The 23,376-nt window shown below is 52.1% G+C and overlaps 1 protein-coding gene across 1 annotated transcript in view; it reads right to left on the reverse strand.

Annotated features, from left to right (window-relative positions):
• Positions 1–450: 450 nt before the first annotated feature.
• The window catches only part of LOC149122076 (glutamate receptor ionotropic, delta-1-like), a 298,789-nt gene continuing 275,863 nt past the window's right edge, over positions 451–23,376 (reverse strand). Inside the window, exons 10-12 of the mRNA XM_089314126.1 lie at positions 19,416–19,582; positions 14,041–14,281; positions 451–3,501 (exon numbers count right to left, since the gene is read on the reverse strand). Of these exons, the coding sequence (XP_089170252.1) occupies positions 3,073–3,501; positions 14,041–14,281; positions 19,416–19,582 (837 nt within the window). The 3' untranslated portion in view covers positions 451–3,072. The remainder of the gene's footprint in view (positions 3,502–14,040; positions 14,282–19,415; positions 19,583–23,376) is intronic.

Below are 23,376 nucleotides of genomic sequence, written 5' to 3' on the forward strand. Positions count from 1 at the left end.
AGAGGTGGGGCCTGGGTACAAAGGCCTGTGGGAGTCAGGAAAGAGGTCTCGACCCCCGGGACATGAGCACAGGTAAAGGGTGTCCCCTGCAGAAGGGTGAGGACCAAATATTGCGGAGCCAAGCTGCTGCTCCTGCAAGAGTGAGTCCCTCAGCCTGAGACCTAACACAGGGAACCCCCTGAGGGCAGAGCGCGTGGAGAGACGAGAGAACTGAAGTCAGATGTGTGCACTAGAGTGCTCATTCCACCGGCTCAGTCTGTCCCACACACCATCCCCTGGGTGATATCAGGGGACCCCATATTCCCTGGGGGTGAGGGTGGTGTGTCTCCCACCCCTGAGTGTAGCTGAGACCCACGTGGGAAGAGGAGCCCCCTCTCGACTGTGCCTGTCAGTGGGACAGGACTCAGTTCTCCACGGCAGCATGCCCAGGAACAACCAGACAGCATTTCTCCATCCCAGAGAATAAGAGAGTAGGGAGAAAAGACAAGTTTTATTATTAAACAACTTTAATCCAAATGCTGATTATTATTTGCAGTGTCTGAAGGCACAAAATATACCTAAAATGTATGGAATAGTCTAAACAGAGTTATAAATCCAAAGAGCAAAGCATGAAAAAAAAGGTACATTCTGAGCGGACACAGAAATCTGAGTTGGGAAGAACCTTGTTGTTTTGCCTTTTTTTTCCCCTAGAGAACTTGCTTGAATATCAATCATTTCCTCTCGTGCCAAAGGTAGGAAGAAATTCAAAAAATAACAAACACGGTGAAGAATAACACCATGAGGTGTTAAGGATTTTGGAAGCAGAATATTTTCCCCTTGAAGATGCTGGTCTCTTTCCCTCCCTCCCTCTCTGTCACACACACACACACACACACATACACACACACACACCTCCCTCCCTGACACCCATTCTAAGCAAAGCCATCCAAGACAATGTCCATATCCATGGAATATTCCAGAAGACTGCTCTTCTTGTGGGGAGGAGGGGCATACTTGGGTGTGAGATAAGGCAGTGAGACCAGAGTCTGATTAAAAAAATAGAGAGATTATATATATATATGTATATATATATGAAAAATTGACCATCCATCCAGGGTGATGGTGCCCACTGGGCTTTGCCCCACGCAACCTGGCTCCAGGTCCACACACTCTGACTAGAGACATGTCAGTGGATGGCCCTGGGGGCACAGATGTCAGGCCCTTCTCAGCATCCACAAATAGCATACATAATTATAAACAGTGTCTTCCTCAGGGTGCTTTTAGCTAACTGTGTGATACGGGCACTCCTTACTGTTCAGCCAAGCCACTCGGGACTTTAGGAAGGACATCAGTCCCACACTAGTTATCATTGTCACAACATATCTCTTGAGCCGCTGGACAGGGCTAAAGACTAAGCAATCAAGAGGACTTAGTATTTCTCCACCACCTCAGCCCCAGGCTCTCGGTCCCTGAGTGCTGCTGGGGCAGAAGCCCCGTCCCCTGGGAGCCAGGTATGGACTAGGTCCTCCAGGTGTCAGAACCGCCTTTCTCTTCAGAGCTCAGATTCCGCCAAGGACTCCATCCTGATGGTTCTTTCCCAGGTTCTGTAGTTGAGTTGACCCATAGAGGCGATGGAGGGAGGCGGGGCTGTCAGGCTGTCCCTGCCTCACCAGACAAGGTCTTGCAGCATGGAGCCAGGCCTGGGAGTCTCACAGGAGACCAGATGCCCTCAGCAGCAGAGCCCCTGCTATGGGCTGGATCACTGCTTGAGGACTGCTGGTCTGGAGAAGGCGGTATAGCCAGGCCAGGGGGCTTGAGCTGGGGTCTGGCCCAGTTGGGCAGATGACCTGAATGGCTTAAGACCCAGAACAGGCTTGTACATTTGGGATCACCAGAAACCTCCCTATGGTGCTGTGAGGTACTTGTCTTCCTATCATTCAAGGACATGCTGAACCTTCCCTCCCAGGGGCACAGGCTGCTTCCTCTCTTCTGTGTTTCCTGGTTTCCTCACTACCTGGAGCATCCATCCACCCACCTAGTGCACCTCCCCCAGCTCCTCCCAACAGAATTCTTTAACCTAAAACCACAGCGCTTCTACTCCCTGCATCTGTGAGCACCCTACCCTTTCTCCGGCCCCATCTCTGAGGAATCATCTTCTTCTACTGGCATCCCAGCCCTCCACCTCTTCTGGTCCACAGAACCAACCACACCTGGCACCTCTCTCTGCCCATGAACCTTGCAGCCAGCCAAGCCCACTTCTGCCCTGCTTCCCTGAGACCATCATGGGGCCTGCCCTCCTCTCTCTAATCTTCTATCACTGGCTGAGTCTGCCAAATAGGAGAGGAAAGTAAAACACAAGCCAACCAGAGACACTAGTGCACATTGCACTGAAATGCTCAGAGACAGTTAGGTCCCTATGTGCAGCGTCTCGGGGCTCCTGTGGCTGCTACACCCTGCCTGCTGTGACACAAGGCGAGGTCCCAGGCTGTCACAGATTGCCCAGCACTGGCCTGTGTCCAGGGTCCCTTCTCTGTCCCAGGCTAGCAGGAGAAGTTGGTCACTCTGCAGCACAGTGACCTAACGGGCCAGGCCAACGCTGGCTCCAAGCTCATTCTTTATCTACGCGAGGGAGAGTAAATGAGGATCGGGAGCCAGGGGCCAGGGAACAGCATGGGAAGCTGTGGTTCACAGCAGCAAGCAGCATGGGGGGCTCCTGTAGGCCCTCCTCTATCAGGAAGGGGTCCTCCTGTGATTGCCTCTCCTGCCCTCAGGCAGCCTGAGGAATAGGGTTTCCTTTGGCACTTCAGAATGATCACAAGGAATTTGCCTTTTTATTCATATAGAACAAAATTTACAAAGTCATTCGTACAGTTTTTGTGTTTTTTTTTTTTTACTGACTTCGAAAATTGGGAATATTCAAAATACACTTTTACCCCACTCCATTCTGTCATTATTTACATATATGTACAAGAAAAATGAAAGTCTCTGTGTGTGTGTGTGCATGTGTGTGGTGTGTGTGTGGTTTCTTGTATTAAAAAGCTCTGCTGGTCGGGTGGGTGGGTGGACGGGCGGGCGGGAGGGCAGGCGGCGCGGTCAGATGGAGGTGCCGTGGGAGGTGTCCAGGGCCTCTGGAAGTACGCCCCCAGGCACAGGCTGGAAGGACATGGGGATGGGGGTCTTCACCGGGCTCTGTCGGAACAGCCCCCCGTTGGGCGACCTGTGTTTGCACTGCATGGAGGGCATGGTGGCCGCGGTGCTCAGCGGCAGTGGCAGGCTGCTGCTGGGCCCTGTGGACAGTGTCCGGCTGGTGCCGTGGCTGCTCTGCTCGGGCAGAAAGGTGCTGACTGACAGCTGCGTGTTCTGGTACTCCCGAGTGGGCTCCAAGGCCTGGCTTGGAGCCAGGCCCCCCATCTCCAGGGCCGAGAGCTCAATGGAAGCTGGGGAAATCTGCTTGTGAGCAATGTCTTCATCCATGAGGCTGTTCATGCGTCGGTGCACCTGCTCCAGGTTCACCTCTTTGTCCTGGAGAGAAAGCACAGGAAGGTCAGGGCGAGCCTCACCGTGAGTTGCATCTGGTTTGCTACAAACTCTGAGGCTTGGAGGGCCTGTTGGGCGGCAGGTGAGTATCCCCACCTTACTCGCCACCTTTCAATTCCACGGCCAACCTGGTGTGCTCTGGGGGGACCATAGCTTAGAACATGATCTGCCATGGGGTGAAGTCCCTGCAGGCAGGCCTAGGCCATGTTATGCCTTCCTTCTGTCCTCAGCTTAGAGTCACAGCTGGGCCCAGAGCCAACCCTTGTGACAAGATAGGATGCTTTGAAGAACTGGAAGAAACAGGAAGAGAAACAAGGTGTCCCATGGGACTAAAGGGACCAGTGCTGGAGCTTCGAACATGCCCTGTATGTTTGCTACTTCTTGGCAGGATCATCTTGCCCTACGCTGCAGGGGTCACAGGTTCAGGAGGGTGGGTCCAGTGACAAGCCATAGTCACAAGCACCCTCTCTGGGGAGGGGGAGCAGAGGGGTGAGCTGACCCTGGACTCATGATACTCTTCATGGTGGGTGGTGTCACAGAAAGTCATTTGGTTTGCTCATTTATTAATCTGTTCAAGAAGGGAAATAATTTTATTAATAATTTTAATATTAATAATAATTTAATATTTTTAAATTACTAATATTTTCATTAATCTGTTCAAGAAGGAAATAAAGCATAGTGAATCTCCCTTCTGACAACTTGACAATCTGCCTACAGGTAGCCATCTCCTCTCTCAGGTTCCCCCAGTGACGTGAAGCACAGGATCAGGTACCCAGCAGGCTGGCAATGCTATAGCTCCCAGGGAGGTGAGTGGCTGCAGTCCTATTTGTAGGTTGCCTGGGTGCCCACGTAGCAGTCAAGGTTTTAACTGACAGCTTCCCAGCCCTCCCTCAAGCTCCATGAGCAGCACCATGTCACTTCTCAGCTCTGAGACATAACGTCACAGGCGAGGTTGATGTGGTGTACTGGAGAAACTCCTCCCCCTATCCACCTTGCAGGGAAGTTAGAAGTACAAAAACATTTAGAAACCCTGAACATGTCAAAAAAAAAAAAAAAGAAAAGAAAAGAAAAAGGAATCATGAAAATCTAACAGCCACTCCAGTGACTTCTTTAAGCTCCTTTGGGGCTGGTGTGAGGGGATTTCCCGCAGAAGAAGGTGACCCTGGGTGACTGGCAGGAGTACGCCGGTCACAGGCCCCACAGGCATGTCTCAGACAAGAACGGAAAGACCCTGCAGTTCCCCCCATGCCCTAACACGGCATGGAGAAGGGGGGGTGCTATTCCCTCCACACCTTTGTGAGTTCATGGTGAACAGCTTGGCTTCTGGTGGGAACCTGCTGTCCCAGAACACTGACAGCATCCATAAGAATACGGAGAGGTCATCCCAGGCCAGGAGGAAATCTGAGTGTAAGAGATGCACCAAAGCGTGGAGGAGACAATGGGATGCGGCTCAATCTTGCAGGAGGAGATGACATCAGAAATCATTGGCAAGGCCCCTTAGGCAATGCTCCAAAGCCCCACACAGACAGAGCTCACTCAGATCATTCATGCTGGGAGGCCAGCTCTGTCCTGGGGGCACCTCTGGGTGGCAAGTGCCATGGGTGAAATAGCTGGAGAACAGGTGCATCTGTGCCAAGGTGTCACAGCCTACTTCAAGACTGTGTAAAAGACACTCCTTGACGATGATGGGGTTACAACCTGATAAACTCCTCGTAAACTGACAATGCTCTTAAGTAGGAAATGCACCGAATCCAGATGACCTATTACGGTGCAGCCCAGCTCTGCCACACAGCACACCTAGAAGTGATGGTTGTTCCCCTGGCAACCATGGAGCCCAAAGAGAGGACTATGGCTTGCACGTCCCCAGCGTGGGAAAGGTTCAACATCAGAACTTCCAAGTTTGGTTTCTATTGAATGCCCATCACTCTCACCATGTGAAAACCCCAAGTCAAACCATTATAACTCAGGGACTGTCTGTCCATGCAAGCAAGCAAGTTCAAATGCTTCTCTGAATGACCTTCCACCCTGGGTAAGCTGGCTCTGTGCAACTCTGCCTCTTTCTGCATGGTAGGTCTTTTTGTCCCCCATCCCCCGTTTTGTGTTCATCTTTGCATGTGAAACCCTTTTCACAGTATGTTACAGCTGTGAAGTTGGGTGTTAGAGGCTTGGGGCCACTCAGCATCTGAGGCTTATTTGCTCTCAAAAAATTACTCTCCCCACAGGACAAAGGTTTGGCAGGTAACTTAACCACTTAGCCAAGAGGTCTGTGATGCACACAAGGATGACAGGCCTGAGTCTGAATCCTGGACAAAGAGATAAAGAGACAGAAACTGGTGGGAGTTTCACTGCGCAGCAGCAATGCTTCACCCAACTTTCTGCCCCACAGCCACTCTCCCTGCTCTTGACTCCCAGGCCTCCCACCAGCCCTGTGTCTTGCCCAGTTTCAAGCCTGCAGCTCCAGCCTTCTCACGGCTGCTGGGAATTCCTTCTAAGCTTCTGATACAGGATACGGTCCATTCATCTGCATTAGCCAAAGGTAGGTGAATTAGATCTGGGTAAACTTTCATATCCACAGTCTATGCTCTTCTCCAAACATAGGACGGGCACGAGAAGGGCACCTGAGTGCCTGGGAGCTGGAGAAACAGAGAGAATTGCAGATCCTTTTAGGGTTTAAGACGATAACCTTTCCTTTTCTGCAGTTAGCAAAGCTTGGAGCTGTGGGGAGCAACCCGGACTAGACTAAGTTACTGGAATTAAGACTTATTCTATGCATCTGCTCTCCCACAATATGGCGCTGAGAAGGGAGAAGCAGCTTCTACACAGCTGCCTCCAGTTCAACCAATAAACTGTAGGACCTGCTCCTGATTGGAGGAGAGCAGCGTACTCGGCGTGTGGGTAGCAGAGTTGGGATTGGCGGAAGAGGACTATAAAGGAGGAGAGAGACAACATGCACCAGGAACATCTAAGGGGAACATCTATCTGAAGGAACACCTGTGCAGCCCCCGAGAGAGCCGGCCGGCGGTGTGTCACTCCCCCGCGGAAGTGGGGAAAGTGGCAGGGGGAACCGCCCTTCCACGGAGGTGGAAGGGACGGTAGCCAACCCGGGAAGAACCAGCAGCAAACCCGGGAAGGGCCGAGCAGACAAAAGAACAGCGCAGGGTCCTGTGTCGCTCCTCCACGAAGAGGGGGAGCGACAGGAGCAAGCTGCCCAGGCCAGGTGCCATCACTGCAGAGCCCCGGTTTCCAGGGGAGAAAGCTGATGCTCAAGTGACGCTGGGGGTCATGGGAAGAATGGGTCTGTCCAACGACTTTGTCCTTTCCTTCTGGTTCCCCTTTAGGATTTTTCAGGATGGAAAGACGGAGTTTACGAGTGGAGCAGTTTGCAGAGGGGAGCAAGTGTCCTGGTCCCAGCTGTGCTCACTCTGAACTCTGGCTATTAGAAGGGAGGGTCTGGCCTTTTCCTCAGAGTCAGCTGAACACTGGGCCAGGATGGGTGTTCAAGATGTGCCTCCCCCACCCAACCTCCCACTCTGCCAGGGCTCGGAGAGAGAGAAAGGTTAACTTCCTGTCCAAGAATGGCTCAGGGAGGCAGGGAGCTGGGAGCAGAGGGCAAAGAGCAAGGAGCCCTTGCTACCCAAAGCCAGTGAAATAAGCATAAGGAAGGCTCTGGAGGAAGAGAAGCCAACCAAACCATCTGGAGAAATATGTGAGCAAGAGAGGGTCCCCGCATCAATGGCTTCCTCATTGGAGCACAAGGAGGGGGGCTGGCAAGGGTGGGGTGCAAGTGTCGGGGGGGGGGGCACAGGCAGTGGTCTTGTGTAATAAAGGCCCCTGTGAGCAGGTGATCAGGTAATAGCAAAGGATTTAGAGTACCTCAGAGTCAGGATTACCAAAGGAGAAAAGAGCTTGAATGGTTCCTTAAATGCACATATTTTCCCTTGCCTCAAATTGAGGACAGATGGAGCAGTTTCAGGGACTGCTAAGCCGTGCGGTGCGAATCAATTCCCAGTTGTGTTTATTCATTAGCCTTTGCCCTCTCCTCGCCAGGACGCACGGAAGATGTCCACACACCAATTGGACGATTTTCCAGGAGAGCTTCCTGTGCCAAACACCTGCCAAGAAACCCACCCTGCCCCCACCAGGAGGATCTCATTCCATTTGAATCCCATGATTCCTGGTAGCTCCGACACCAAAGCAAACCCTGGGAGAAGCAGTTACATCACGAGCGCCCTCTATAGGGTGTTCAACTGGGCAGGAAAACGAGTTAGCATGAAAGCAGATGTCTCCCTGTCATTTCTGGAAAATGAAGGCAGCCTGTTGCTGCATCTCACCCGGCATCTTCCTACCGCTGTGTCTACAGGGATCAGACAGAGGCACAGAGAACAGGAGACCCTGGAAGCACTGTCTAGTTCCATCCCCTGGGGCCACAGACTTGACTCTGTACACACAGTCTCATCTGCCTGCACCTGCTATGTCTCTGGCCAAGCAAAGAGGGCAGAAGTCATCAGCCTACTCAAAGGCAGAGGCAGGAGTGATTGAAATAATTATCTTTTAGACAAAAATGGTGCATTTTATTATGTTATGCAAATTCAAATAATAGGCTTTTTTTATGTGAACTACACCAGTTTACATCCTCATTAGCCCAAGGTTCCGGTGTTCAGCCAGGTAATGACAGGTGTGGAAAGAGACTTGGAGACTTATCGCTATGTTCATTAATTGACTACAGGTAACTGACCTAGTCGAACAGGCCTGAATATGACATAAAACTCACTGACTGCATTTACCCAGGAACCAGCTGGATTCCAGCTCTGCATTTCTCATCCCACATGAAAATGACGACAGATGTACCAGCACAGGTTACTGGGGACCCTCCCTCAAGCACTGCCTTGCAGGGAGATAAAGTTCTGTAATTAAGCCACTGTTCACCAACGTGGAAATAATACAGTGTGCTAGAAAACGGTAATTAACTAAACTATCATCTGTGTAACAGCCTGGCACACATGGGACTCGTTAGAACTGACTTTGTTTGGAGTTCACCAGTTCCTACTTTAAGTTGGGCAGGAACAAAAGTGGGGATGAGGGACTTCCCACCTCACAGGGAAGGTTACTGGTGACATTCTCTTGTTAACACTGAGACCAGCTAGGTGGCAAATGAGGGACAAACAGCTGGGAGAAAAGCCACCATCTTAAGTGTTGTCCAGTGATTTCTCTGATTCCAAGGGCGGGAGTCTGAGAGCCATGCTTGGGTGAGAGCAAAGGGGCTGAATGTTAAGTTGATGAGGGCGTCTCTGGAGATGATGGGCAGTTATTCAAAGCATCATGCCAGAGTTTTCATCAGCTCCTTTGCAGATGTCATGGGAGCAGGCAGTGGAAGAGGGGAGAGCTCCGTCACAGGAGCAGCAGGTGTACAGAGGAGTGAATGGAGGCTAGGGGTGAAGTGACTCAGTCAAGGATACACAGTATCAGCACTCGCATCTACCCAGCTCCAACACCTTGGCTCTGTTCCACAAGGCCTGGTGGTCTGTTCTCAGTTCTGCCTTGGGAGCTTATCGTGGGCCAGTGCCTTTCACTGTCACCAGGATATCAGAGGCACATGTTGAGATTTTAGAAAGTACAATTGTCCGGGTCTCCCTAATACAGCCCACGGGGGATGGGACCCAAGCATCTCTACTTCTACAAAGCTCCCGCGAGGGTCACCTGGGATGCAGAGCCATTGATCCAGCTGCAACGACTACACAGCAATTCCAGACCCATTCACTCATTCCAATAAAAGCTTTGGAGCTTCCTGCTACCAAATGAGTTGATGTCCTTCGAAAAACATCCATCTTGGTCCCTGGCACACTCAAGATTCTTGGTACTTCAGTTATATTCATTACCCCTTAACGAGAGCTTCTACTGTTGCAGAGAATGGGCAAAGGGAATGCAGTGGTGAGGAGGTACCTGTGGACTTGTGTACAGACAGGCAGGTGGACAGTGATCAGCAATGGGGAATCGCACTTAGCAAGGGAGGCAGCCAGTTGTGGTGGTCAGGGGAGGCTTTGTCCAGTGAGCTTGTTCTGAGACACACAGTGGTCTAGGACTAGAAGGCCCTGGGCAAAGGTCCAAACTATGCATGCTCACTCTCCTTCGTTCTCATGCCAAGCTATCTGATCTCAGCAACATGGCTGTCAGGCCTGGCTCAGTGTTTAGCAAAAGAGAGGAACTGGAGCTTAGAGAATGCAGATGGCTCGCCAGGTACCAGCAGCCAGGCCCAAGGGAGAACTGAGTCACACCCTTCATTCCCCAAGCCCTCTGAAAAATGCCAGCCAGGGTCCTGTGCTTCCTGGATGGAAAGTCCATTGATGGACTCTTGATGCAAAGTCCATTGCCCTAGCCTTGCAATGAGCCTACTTCTAGGAGGCAGCAGGTGTCCTGAAGTGGACACATCACATACAGGCTAGCTCTCCCTTTAGCTGCTTCTGAGCCCCATTTCTCCAGAGATAAGGATGCCTTCCTAGAATGTTCCGGAAGATGGTTAAGAAGATACAAGTGGCGTAGGATGAGATCTGCCTCCCCTCTAACCTTCAGTGTCCATCATCATGTCCTTGTGTGTGTGTTGGGGAGAGGGAGGTGCATGACAAGCAGCCCCTTGGCCACCAATAACCAGCACATCCCCTGAGCCTGGTATTTCTCTAGGCATTCTACACACCTTCCCAGGCTGACTCCTCAGTGCAACCCTGCTGAGTGGTCACACCCAAGAGGCATCAGGTGCAGAAGAGAACATCTCTACATGGAGTAGAAGAAGGCATCAAACAAGGGCGTGGTATTGAAAGAAGAGTCCCAGGAGAGCGGTGCTGTGGGACATGCAGAGAGATGCTGGCCCAGGGCCAGAGGAGAGGGCTCAGCTGCTGCTCCCCCCACCCCCTGCCACCCAGCCACCCTGGCCTTGGTCAGCTCTTGTCTGCCATGAACACAGGGACTGGGGAGAGCAGAAGCAATAAGAACTGCAAGCTCCCAGCCCGCGACGGATGATTCATCCCTCACTCCTCATGTCATCTCCCATTTGTGCAGTTCTCATCTTTATTTCATGAATATTTCATTCTCCCCACAATGGCTCCACAGCCCCCATAAATCTCGCGGGTGGCTCTTTACCGCCTCTGTGGAGCATGGTGCACTCACCTGCATTGGGGAACTACATAATCGTCCGATTCCTTAGGAAAAATACGAGCTCAAATCCACATGAATATTAAGGGGTTGAACACACATTACTACCCTTCCCCGAGCAGGTGTCTAAACTCTGAAAATATCCCAGAGCAAGCCATTAAACACGACTTGGGCCCCACCCAAAGACAGGTTTCTGGCTCATAAGAAATACGGCACAGGGCCCCAAAATGAAGCATCCGAAGAGTAGCCAGACACTTTCACCTAATTGCAAAAGCTGCTCCATAAACCATGAGCAGCCAGCAACACAAAGTAGCTCAAGATTAAATATCATCATTAGTTTTTGAAGGTTTTAAAGACATGCTTCTACAACAGTATTGTTTCAACCCCTTTCCTGGTTCATACTCCTGATGTCATCAGGTCCAGGACCCCTGATGTGGCCTGCCTCCTTCTCCCGCCTCTTCTCCCCACATCACCTGCCTCAGGTGCCCATGTCAGTCCCCAGAGCTCCACACTTCATCTTCCCTTTGTCTACCCAGCCCCAAATACAACTTCCTATCTCAGTGCCACTCCAAGGATTTGCCCCAGCCCTACACCACTTAAGCCCTAAAACACCAAGCCCCAAGAAGTCCTGATGACCCAGTATCCTTGTTGTCCTGGCTGGATGGCCCCCTGCACATTCATGGTACCTGCTGCTCCCTTCAGCCCTGATCCACAGGACAGAGACTGCCTGGGAATCCTCTGCCCACCTGCCTTTGATAAGGTGAGCTCCCTGAGGGCAGGCTCAGCCTCCATAGGATGCTTATTAAAGAAAGAAGGGCAGGGAGACAGGGAGGGGAAATTTCACTTGAAAATTGGAAACTCCAATAAAGCCAGTGAAAGATGGGCTGTTTCCATGCAGCTCCTTTTAGCAACACCCAAAAGGGCAGAGGGAAAGGTTGTGGCGGCCTCTGCCCATCCCGCTGCTCTGCAGGTCCTCATTTCTATCCAGAAGCAGCTGGGTGCTGGGGCAGGAGGCCCCATATTTTGGAAGCAGGACCAATGTGTTCAACCTCTTGTCCTTGAGACCCTGGGCTTAGGCAGAAGCCAGGAAGGAAGACAGGATGCTGGCCAGAAAGGAGCTGTTCCTAACATCTGGGTCCTCCCCTGGTCTGTTGATTTGTCTTTTTCCTCTACCTTCCTATCCACAGCTGTCCATCTCCCTCTCTCCCTCTTGCTCTCTCTCTCTCTCTCTCTCTCTCTCTCTGGTTGTCTGTTTTGTCTCTGTCTGTCACTCTTTTTCTCCCTCTGTCTTTGTCTCTCACATACACCACAGGTGTGCATACACCCCCCCCCCCAACAGGTCCATCTGTCTGTCTTCTCTTCCTCTCTCTCTCACATCCCCATGACAACTGAGTCTGGGTTGCTCCAGGCTGGAACTGTCACCATTTTAGGGGCTGTGAAGGGCCATGACAGAAGGCAGACAAGGACTTCCAATCCAGAGAGCTGCCTGTTCCTGCACCCGCCCCCAGAGGATGTGCTGCAGGGCTGGGCCTGAGCTTGTATCCACTCGCTCTGCACCCCTCTGCTCCCCACGCCCCTGGCCCGGGGGGGCGAAGAACACCTCGATGTTAGCAAGAAGCTCACCGGCCAGCAGTACCCTCCCTTGCTCCTCTGACCCAAGGGGTAGCAGAAATGAGGCTGCAGACCTAGGAAAATGAACACGTCCCAAACACACCTGTGCAGTGAGTGCAGTGGGTGCCAGCTGGAGGGCCCGTTTCTCCTGTGCTCCCTGGTCCTACGAGGGGTGGCTCTGTGGCCACTGCACCCCTGCTGCCTGCAGATGCTTCTGTGTACAGTGACCTGAGCGGTGGCAGCGGATGAAGTGCCCTGGCCATGGGATGGCAGCACGCACATGACACACAGGCTGGAGGGCGAGGTGTGCATGGCCCTTCCTTGACAAAACCCACACATCATGTGCCTCCCCATGACTTCTCCATCCCACATTTACAACAGCAGAAGCAGCTGAGGATGGAACGGAGAACTTCCTCTCGGTGGATTTTGCTTCCTTCCTGGCCTCTTGTGGTCCACGCGCACTGGAGGAGGCAGCAGACCCAGGCCTGGCATTTCCTGTCACACAGCTACACAGGAGGCTCAGAACATCAGAAGCACTGAGCCAAGCAGTGCCCTACTTCCAGGGGAAACCATACAAGACAGAGCACCCAGTGCCTGGTGCTAGCGGAGAGTGCGGAGAGGCGGGGGGGGGAGAGGGTGGGATGGCGGCACGGTCTTCCCCCAGGCCCCTGGACTGGCCTGCAGACATGAATGGCAGCTGTGGCCCTGGCAATGCACGAGGGCGTGGCCCAATCAGAAGAGAGGGAGCTGGCCTGCTCTTACTGTTCGCCCATCCCACCCCCTATACCAGGATATCTGAAGCCGCCCACCTCTGAAGCCATTTTATAAACTGTCATGGGTCACCTGAGCCTCTGGGGAAAACAAACATGGGCCAAAGGAAAAGGTGTCTTTGGATTCGATGCTGATTGCTTTCCTGCTTCCCCGTGGCGACTGAGATCTGTCTGCACCAAGGGCACCGGCCCGTGAAGCTGAGTCTCCAGGTGCAGCTAGGCTGTCTGTGTGTGTCAGGCAGGGGGAGCCTGTGGATGGAGGGGCTGTGCTTGTGCTACGGAGGCCTGGATGCAGGGTTGTGTCACTCTTCCCTCCTCTCTTAGAGGAGCCATCCCCAGAGCACCCTGGTACAGGCTTGATTTTAAAAAATGTAAAATGAGCTTGAAGAAGAAAAACAATGCCCAATGAGCAGGAAGGTCCAGGGGCCAGAATCGGCCTGCGGTCAGTAGGTCGGCACACCTCAGGGAGGCAAGTGTGCCCTGAAGCCCGCGTCTGGGTGGAGTTACGATGTCCCCTGAGCTGGCTGAGCCCTGGAGGGACGGGGCCCTGAAGGGAGGTGGGAGAAAGGGTTGATGGGGTAAGGGCACAGGGCCCCCCTGACACCCTGGGAGAAGTCAAAGAGGACTAGGAAGGGATGCAGGGTCCTCTCTTACCCTACAGGTGGTTTGTCCAGGTCAGGGTGGAGGCGCATGGGCGGGGCAGGGCAGGGCAGGGCTCTCTGGTGCTGCCCACACTGTACCTGCTCTATGGATAAATACAGGACTTTAGTGCCCAAGGCTGGCAGCTCAGCGTGTTGCTCAAGCATGAAAACATCCCTTATACTATTTTCTCTTGCTTTCAAGATAAAACAAAGACACCACCCCCACCCCCTATAAAACACAGCTGTCTGCACACAGAGGGGTGAACCCTAGCTGGAGGAAAGCTGCCCACTGCACGGCTCAGGGTGGCCCTCTTGCCTCCAGCTGCACGGAAGAGAGATGCAGGACCCAGGCTACAGACCTCTTTGGGGCTCTCCTGGTGGCATCGGTTGCTGTTCCACCACAACTCCAGGGCAGCCACCAGGCAGGCAAGGAGGAGGCCAATGGCCAGGATGCAGAAGACCCCAGCAAAGCTGTGCAACTTGAGAGATTTGCCGTCGGCCTGGGCGCTGGTGTGGCTGGTGAGGTCGCAGCGGCCAGTGTGTGGCCACCATTTCTGCTTGAGTACATCCAGGTCCCCTGTGTCCTGTAGCTCCAGGATCCTGCAAGACACGACATAAGTGAGCCACAGCCACTGACTGCCCCCGTTCAGCCACGGGGTCCTGGATAACCCCTCCAGAGGACAACCTTGAACTTCCATAGCAGCTCTCTGCTCAGCACTCGACCTCTCCACATTGCAGGCACACGACCCTCCAGAATATGCAGTGGGTCTGGCCACTGCCCGCCTTTTGCACAGGCCCACTTACCTCATTCCCTCTGTCCCACTTCCCATGGATAGCCAACAACAAAGCACAGAAGGCCCTTTGTACGGCATCTGGGGCACACACTCAGGGTAGAGTTGAGAAACAGGGGTGACTAAACAGTGACTAAGAGGCAGGCTGGGATGCCCTCATCCCACACTGGAGTGCCTGGGTTGATTCCTGCCTCCACTCCTAACTCTAGCTTCTTGCTAATGCACACTCTGGGAATAAACAGGCAATGGCTCAAGGAACTGGGTCCCGGCCATCCACGTGGGAGACCTGGATTGAGTTCCCAGTTGTTGCAGGCATTTGGGGGCGTGAACCAGTGAAGGGAAGATCTCTCTTCTTCTCTTTTTCTCTGCCTCTCAAACAAATAAATAAAGATAGGGAAATACAGAATGGGGATGAGGCCAACATTGACTATGGATTCAGGGTGTTCTTGATGACACAAATGCTTTCTTTGAAACCTCAATAATTATATCCTACGTCTGTCCTAGCAGAACTCATCAAATCCTCCACTCATTTGCTCATTTGATCTGAGCAGCTTCTGTATGTGCCAGGTATGAAGTTCAGCATCACCCTTTAAACAGCTAGAGCCATGGTGCAAAGGCAGAAGCTGGGATAAATACAATGACATGGAAGAAGAGGCCCCGGGAAATTGCACTGCGTGGGGATGTGTGGCTCGGACTGGAGGATAGGGAGGAACTCATGGAGGAGGTGACAGGAAAGGGAAGCCTGGGGGAATGGATCATAAACTAGCTCATCCTGGTCTAGCACATGCTGGGGGCCATGGAGCATCTTCAGTTGGCAAACAGGGCTGAATCTTCCTGACCCTTGAGTGGTCATGAATTTCCATTTAGGACAGCGAAGCAAATCGAGGCCCAGGATGGGTATTGGATAGGCGAGAAGAACTGCCCCAGAGAGAGCTGTGTGTGTCTGTGCCATTGGGTGAGAGCTCAGGGGGTTTCAGAAGTCAGGACATGGTCAGAGAGGCTGTGGAGTGGATGGTGTGAGGGAGACGGTGACGTGGGCAGGACCCAGAGTGCAGGCTCTTCATGCGATGGTGATGGTGATTGCTCCTAGAGTCCTGGTGGTGATTTACTTTTGTGCAGATATTTTGTAGATTCTGTCACTCAGAGGTCTGAACAGTGGTAGGCGGTAGCCCCCAGATTCCAAACACTCACACTTTCCCAGTCGAGGAATAGAGTTCTTAAAGCCTGACCCATGGAGCTGTATTCAGCTAACAATATCTGCACCGACCTCTGTAGCGACAGCAGCGGTTCTTCCTAGCTGGAGCCACTGTCGGCTGGATGGCTGAACAGTCTCTACCCTGCGCCTGTCTTGCACCTGCTGGCTGTGGCAGCAGGCCTGCAACTGTGCGCAGTCTCCTTCATGGGCTTGCATCTGGTAGAGGCAAAGAGTGACAGCCCAAAGGCTTTCCTTTGACCTGTCATGGGCCTAGCATGGGCACAGTCTGGCTTGGTGCAAAGTGTGGGCTTTGGAGGCCTCAGCTGTGTGTCCCTGGACAGGAATTGGCCCCAGTTAAACATCAGTGTCCTCATCTTTGCAAGCAAGACCTCAGATCTCTCTGGATGAGCAGATCCTTTGCAAACTGCCCGCGTTTTCTCCTGAGCAGCAGAATCAAGCCATCAACAGATGTATGCTGCAACAATAAATACACCAAGGTCTTAACTGAATAATGAAAGCTAATCTAAACTAAAACAGCTGCGGGGAGATACTGATAATAATGTCCAGGGCACTGATCAGCAGGAAGACACAGAATGTGGCTGTGCATGGGAGAACTTGGTCCTGCGTGATTTATGCATGCCTTCATGCAGGTCGGGGTCAGCGTGGAATGCCCCTCAACACCACAGATCTCTTGTGTGACACATGATATGATAAACTGGGCAGCTACAGTGTTGGCTCAAAGTCTATCATGCATGTCTGGCCGTCCACCGACCTTATTTCAGCCTCTGCTGGCAGGGTTGAGTAGCCTGGGCCTTTGGCACTTAGAAGAAACCCAGGGCCCAGATAAACAGGATGTTGGGGCCCTGAAGGCTAGGGGTTGAACCAGCTCACCATGAAGATGGCAGGACTAGGTGATTATGAACACACACGCTGGCCTGGGCATCAGTTCCAACCTAGACTCAGAACCTCTCCACTATGATGTGAGATGATAACAAATGTGTCCACTTCCCAGGATTATAGTGACGCAATGAGACGAGGGAGCACACGCAGACCTGATGCTGAAGACCCAGCCAATGCTAGAGTCCCATTCAAGCTGGTCAGTGGCTGTCCAGTCTAACGGCCAGGCTGGGCAGTGACCGCCTTGGCATTTACACTGCTTGAATCCTCGTCACAGTGTAGTTCTTAGGGTGTCTGTCTTATTTCTTGAAAACCCGAGGCACACACTTCTACATCATTGGCTGACAGCTGCATTCAGAAAGTGGTAGTGCTGCTCTTCAGAGCTTGGTCATTCTGACCTGGGAGGTCACGCATGCTCTTTCCACAGCAGCGGGTCAAGTTCTGGCCTGGGCCATGCTGAGGCCCTGGCCAGATCAGTGTGGAGAGGTCAGCCCCACTCCTCTGTCCACGAGGGCAGCCCCTGTGCGGTATGAAGCAGGCTGCTTGAACTCTTTGCCCTTCCCTTCTTTACTCCCTACGACTGTACCTTATTCCAGAAAGAATGTAAGGCAATTGACAGGAAACCACAAAACAAAGGAGAAGCAAAAACAAAAACATAAACCCTGAACAAGCAAAACAACACAGGAATGACAAAGCAAATCACGGGTACAAAATGACTTCTAGAACGAGGCTAAACTAAAATACACCACTGTAGTCCATGCTTCTGCTTGGGAGTAAGTCAGAGTGATCCTTGCCACTTCCTGGGGCCCACTATTCTATTTTTCAGAGAGAAGTGTAGGTGCTTTCCTTTATTCAATACTCATGGAGCCTGCTACTCAGCAGGTGCTCAATATGTGGAGATTAAGTTGCTAAACATTCATCCAATGCCCACTTGGTGTGCTGTGGTCTGCAAACATGTTACAGCCCATCACTCCCTCTTACACACACACACACACACATTGTGCGTGTTCATCTACACCTTGCTCTCATTGTCCCTGTGAGGTCACATTTGGCACTGAGACCTGAGTCAGCGAGTGGACAAAAGATGCAAAGGCCTTCCCCAGAGAGGGCCTGTCACTCTGGGCTCCCACGCTGCCTGGTCCTGCCACACTGCCCTCTGGAGCCACACGAAGGAGGTCTTGTTGCTTCTGCACCCAGCAAGCCTCACAGTACTGAAGGTGAGTGACTCCTGCTCATCTTATCCTCCAAGGAAAGGGCTTCCTGTCTTCTCCCAACCGAGTCTGAGCCTCCCACTGCCCTGGCTCCATTTGGCAACGTAGCTGAGACCCAAGCTGCTGGCCAGGGTTGGCTCTGTTGTCTGTTCAATGCATCAGACTCAGGAGACCCCTGGGCTGTGCCAGCACACAGGACCCCAATCTCTCCTTGCTGAGGGCCCCATGCTTTGTGGGTGCCAGGCTGGTGTGGCTGCTCTGCTGACCCCACGGCCCCCTGTCACCTGCTCCAGGGAGATGCTCATGTGCTGATAATCTGTGGAGTCATGGAATCACCCTAAGCCTTCCATCCCAGGAAACCAACTGGAGTAAACCTCAAGAACACCCACAAGTTACACATCCTGGAAAGCAGCCACTGTCTTCCTGCCTTTAATCTGAGCAATTGATCAATCACCCCTCCTTCTCTCTTGTCTTCTCTCTCTGCTCCAGGGAGCGGAGGGAGGCCTGGAATGCAGGCTTGGTTACACCCCGACAACCACACCTTTTCAAGTTTGGACTGACGACTTGGGTGCCCATCACCCAAAGGGCCCAGTCTAGACATTTGGGTGGTGGGCGTAGGAAGTGGTAGGGCTTGGAGCTGTAACAGCAACACAGCCCAGCACTGGGAGCTCAGGACCGGGATTCCATCGTGACTCTGCCAGCAGACACTGCGCCACCTGGGTGTCAGAGCGACCACATCTGAGTTCCCCCGTCCCAGTAATGCTCTTCACTGCTGAAAATCATGTGTCAATCAGGCAATTGAGGGGTCCCCTGAGCCTGTCACAGTGCTGGCTTTTCCTGTTGTATACCTCTTCCTCATTTCAAACTTCGGTAGACCAAGGTGAGCCTGTCCTCTGGGCTTCCTTGCTGGGCTCTGCAGGTCCAGCCCCTTGACCCATCAGGAAGCCACCTTGCAGACAGAGACATCCTTGGGGACAGGGGCCCTGTGCTAGCTGCTGAGGAAAAGGCCATAGAATTCCCTAAGCCCTTTACTGCCACCCTCTCTGGTTAAGCTCAGGTCTTTTCCTCCCCTGAACAGATTGTACCCCCTTGGTCCAGGATGCACCTGACCCATGGTCAGTAGCCCCCTCAGACCATGCAAACCTGGATTGGTAAACAGTCTGCATCTCTAATCCCACAGATTACTGCCACTTTGCAAATACATTTATCCTAAAAAAAAATGACCACCAGGTCTTCATCACATCCTATCCATTATTCATTGTCTGTCTGACTCCTACCCACCCTTCAGGCTTCAGCTGTCACCATTTCTGGGAAGTCTTGCTGGGTCTCCTGCTTTCCTCCACCACCTCCTTCAGCTCCCTGAGAATGTCCTCGCCATTGCACAGAGGCCTCGGGCTGGCATTCCCCACTCACATCACTGTGCCCACCGAGAGGACGTGCCCTCCAGAGAAGCGTCTACAAGTACTACAAGACCCAGGCAGAGTGGGAGACCCTGGGTGCAGAGCCGGGTCTTAGGAAGATTTGACGAAGAAGCAAGTCTGGGTGGGCTCTTGTCTCCTGAGACAAAGCGATGCTCCATTCTCCTGTCCCCAACTTCTGAGGCCCGAGGCTGCTGCAGCCGCCTCGCTGACTGTGCCTACCTCTGAGAGAAGAGGTCCCTGTAGGGGCTTCCGTGCTGCAGGGCGATCCCATAGCCCTTGCTGCTGATGCTGTTGCCGATGACAGTCACTGAGCACTCGTCGTCCGTCAGAGCTGCGTACTCCACCACAGCCACATCCCATAGGAAGGCATAGTTACCCTTCTTGGCCTGAAAGACCAAAATCAGTATGAGTCAGTGGGCCTGGTCTGCTGTGTTAGCTCTGGGCAGTGAGGCACCTGAGGGTGGACTTTGAGGGACCCACCCATCCTGAAGCATCCCCCCCAGTCACCAGATAATGCAGCAAACTCTCCTTCCATTTTCTAGCCCATGAGTGGTGCCATTGGTTTGTGTCACTCATTTTGGTTGGGTATGAAAGGATGTGCAGGCTTCAGCTCCAGCAAGTCAGAGATGGGGGGTGGGAGCAGATGTGAGCTGGAGGTGGGCTCAGCCCTGCAGAGAGCAGAGTCACCCCGGAGGAGTGAGATTTTCAGATCAGAGGTGTAGGGACTGCTGACTAGTGTGGGAGAAAGACGATCCTTCCCGGAAAACATGGTCTGCAGGAGAAGTGGAAGGTGCTACTGGGGTAAATCTTACTTGCTTCATATTTCTACTTGGAATCTGACTTCAAGTCCTGCTTAGGGTAAATGTGGATGACCCTGGGTTCAGTGCCCTTGAGTGGCCACCACTTGCTAAGGACAAGCACATGTCTAGAGCTTTCTATGCATGGGAAAGAACCCATTAAGGACATTGTCCTGATCATGACGGTGCTATACCAGTCTCTGCCACATGCCTTGCACTGCCCATTCTACAGAGTGTGCACATACATACACATGCAAACATGTGTGCATACATGCAGAAATACATGTGTGTGCACGACACAATATGCATGCACATCTGCTTCTGTGTACACACATGTGCATACATACACAACACACATATACATGTGCAATGTTGTACACACATACAGATCTGCTCCTGTGCCTATGCACGTATACATATGCACACACACACATGTACAAGGACACACGTGTGTACAGGTGCACACACATACCCACACATCTCTGCAGTGTACACACACACACACATCCAGGAGCCAGTTTTTAGCATCCACATTCCCCTATGGCACCACGGTTGCAGATTATTTCAGCAAGAATTTGCCTGTGGCTTCAGCCAAAGTCCCCTCCATCACACCCCTCCACAGCAGACGTTCAGTTCTATCTTGAGCCATAATCCTAACTCTGCCTGGTGTCTGGACACTCAGTGGGAATGTGAGCTGCTTTACATTTTGGAAGAAGATGCAAAGCAGACATTGTCACTTGGCCGTCCTAAAATAGAGAATAATGTGCTCACTGCAGCAAAGTGCTGTGAGCATGCAGACGCCTCTCTGCTCTTTCCTTCCCTCCTACTATGGCTCACACTAGATGCTGGAAGACCCCGGGGTGGGCCTGGGGATGGGAGGTGATCACAGACAATAGCAGGCCAAGCGGGCAAGCCACAGGCTTCTTAGCCTAAGGAGGGCACTGTTCCTTGGCTCCTGCCTCTGTGCAGTTGAGTCAATACATCTATCAAGACTTTCCAAAGAACACCATGGCTGCTTAAATGAAAATCAAGACTTTCTTCTTTTCAGACCTGCTTGTCCGTGGTGCAGGATGGCTCATTTTCCCACCAGAAGCTCTCCATCAGCAGGATTTATGGGTGGAGCGTGACCTCCCACCAATGGAATGGGCTGCTCCAAGCCATTCACACAGTTTGCTCAACCTCCTTGTAAGAAATGACATGCACTTGTGCCACCCATTGACTCATACCTCAGGGACCGATGCAGATATGACACCAAACTTCATTCCTCAATCCATCCAATTTCATAAGTCCTCAAGGACTTTGACCCAGGTTGCAAAATTACACACATCTCTCTCCCTCCATATGGGAAGATAACAGCCTTTGAAATTTTTTCCTGCTGGCAAACAGGTTTCCTTATGAAAAGATATAAATTTTCAACCTCTTAGTAACCAAGTTTCTTGGCAAAATGTTGACTTACGACCTAATATTTGGCTCCAGTCAGACTTGGGAGCACTTCACATCCATGCTCGCAATTCAACATGACAATCAGACATTGTTATTTGTACACTTTCAAAAGGGCATGTCATGTTGAAGGAAGAATTAAGAGCAGGTTCGTTTCTACCCTTCAAATGATGTTCCAAGAAGGAAACAGAAATGTGTTGCCTTGGATCAAGAGGAAAATGACTCTGAAGGCAGCCTGGTGGGGTCACACTAAAGAGAACTTGAACTTGGATTTCTTCAAGCCACAGGCACGTGTGACTCCAGCTTGGTCTCGGGACAGGCGAGCACAGCTGCATGAAAGAAGCTGCAGTGACAGCTGTGCTGTCCAGGAAACATCCAGAAGCAGTGCTCCCAATGCCTCAGCTTCAGTCCTTCTGCTCAGGAGGGTAGTAGAAAGTAGAAGTCTCATTTTTGGCCTCACGGGTAGCCACAGCCCCTTATTTGCTTTTTGGAAACAGGATTTAAATTTACCATCGTATATCCCATGTCTACTTGAGAATGTGCTGAGTACTTCACCTGCCTGACAACCCCAGAGCGGGAAGAGCTAGAGGAGGAGGTGTGCCACCTTTTGTAATGGGAACCAAATCAGAAACTGCAGCTGCTGCGGGACAGACCACCTCCCGGCTCTGTCTCTATGGAATACTCCCCATTCCCACCAGCTCTTCTTCACCTCCAGGGCGCCCCAGAGCTTCCTAGTCCCTCATGGGGTTGGATGCAGCCCCAACACCTCCCATGGGGCCCTTGAGTCCATCAGTTCCCAGGAGAACTTCCTACACCTTGCGGATGTCTCTTTAGACTTTCTGGTGTGTCGGCACTTGCAGGAGACAGAAGCTTCTAAGGTCTGACCATGCTGTCAGGAACACTTCCGACAAAGCTGGGAGAAGTCAAAGCAAAACATGCCCTCCCTTGGTGGCTCTGTCTCCTGTGCATAGATCCTCCTTCTGCAAAGGTGCAGAACACCTTCCCCATCGAGAACAATTCTAAGATGCACTTCTTCCTACAGGGATCAGAACCGGCCCCTAATGACTGTAAGTCCACCTCTTTATTCATGTTTCTCAAAGCCCTGGCTGCCTGATAAGAGTGGAGTTATGCCAAGCCTCTGCCTCCAAACAGCTCCTCTCTTCCCTGGCCCTCCTGTCTGTAGCCCAATCCCCTCCATTCTTCAGTCTCAGCACTACCCCCTGCCTCCACTCCTAGGCCCAGCTCCTCTTTTCTCCAGTCTCTGGTTTCTTTGGGAAAGCGTGTCTCTCCCTCATCCTCCATTCTCCATTCAAGTCCTTAGCAGAGACCTCACACAGTGAGACACTCATCATTCCCTGTTTATATGAACTGCTCCTTTCTGTTGAGGGTTTTCTGAGGCTTGGAGAAGACACAATAGAAGCAAGAATGTAGCCTCCTCTCGACCACGTGCTGGTGGTGGATGCTTGTGGAGTGAGAAAGGTGAGCCCAGCCACCTCTCTGTGGGTGTCCTGAGACCTTGGACCCAGTGGAACAAGAAGTCTTCAGATTCACTGTTGTTGTGGCTTCCTGTCCATACCAATGTCTTCTTCCTATGTCTCCCAGTGCTGTCTTTTCTCTACTTCCCAGGTGGCTATGTGAAAGCAGGAAGCATGATGCCCACAGAGCATGCAGGAGAGATGGTGGGTTGCTCATGAATAGATTGTTGGTATCGATTTCACGAAGCCCAAGAGATCGAAGGGGTGCCATTAAAACAAAACAAAAACAAACACTGGATTGCACCTCTTCAGTGGGTTAAATTACCTTTCTCTGGCTGGTCCATTTGTAATGCTAAATGTGCCCTGAATTTCCAATCACTGTCTTCCCATGCATCAATGTCTTGTTAGGTAGCTGTTGGAAAGTAGGGAGGAGACAAGGCTGTCAACAGGGCCCAGCCTCCTCCAGGT

The sequence above is a fragment of the Oryctolagus cuniculus genome, chromosome 15 (assembly GCF_051225735.1).
Source record: "Oryctolagus cuniculus isolate XC-2025 breed Fujian yellow rabbit chromosome 15, ASM5122573v1, whole genome shotgun sequence".
Lineage (NCBI taxonomy): Eukaryota > Metazoa > Chordata > Mammalia > Lagomorpha > Leporidae > Oryctolagus > Oryctolagus cuniculus.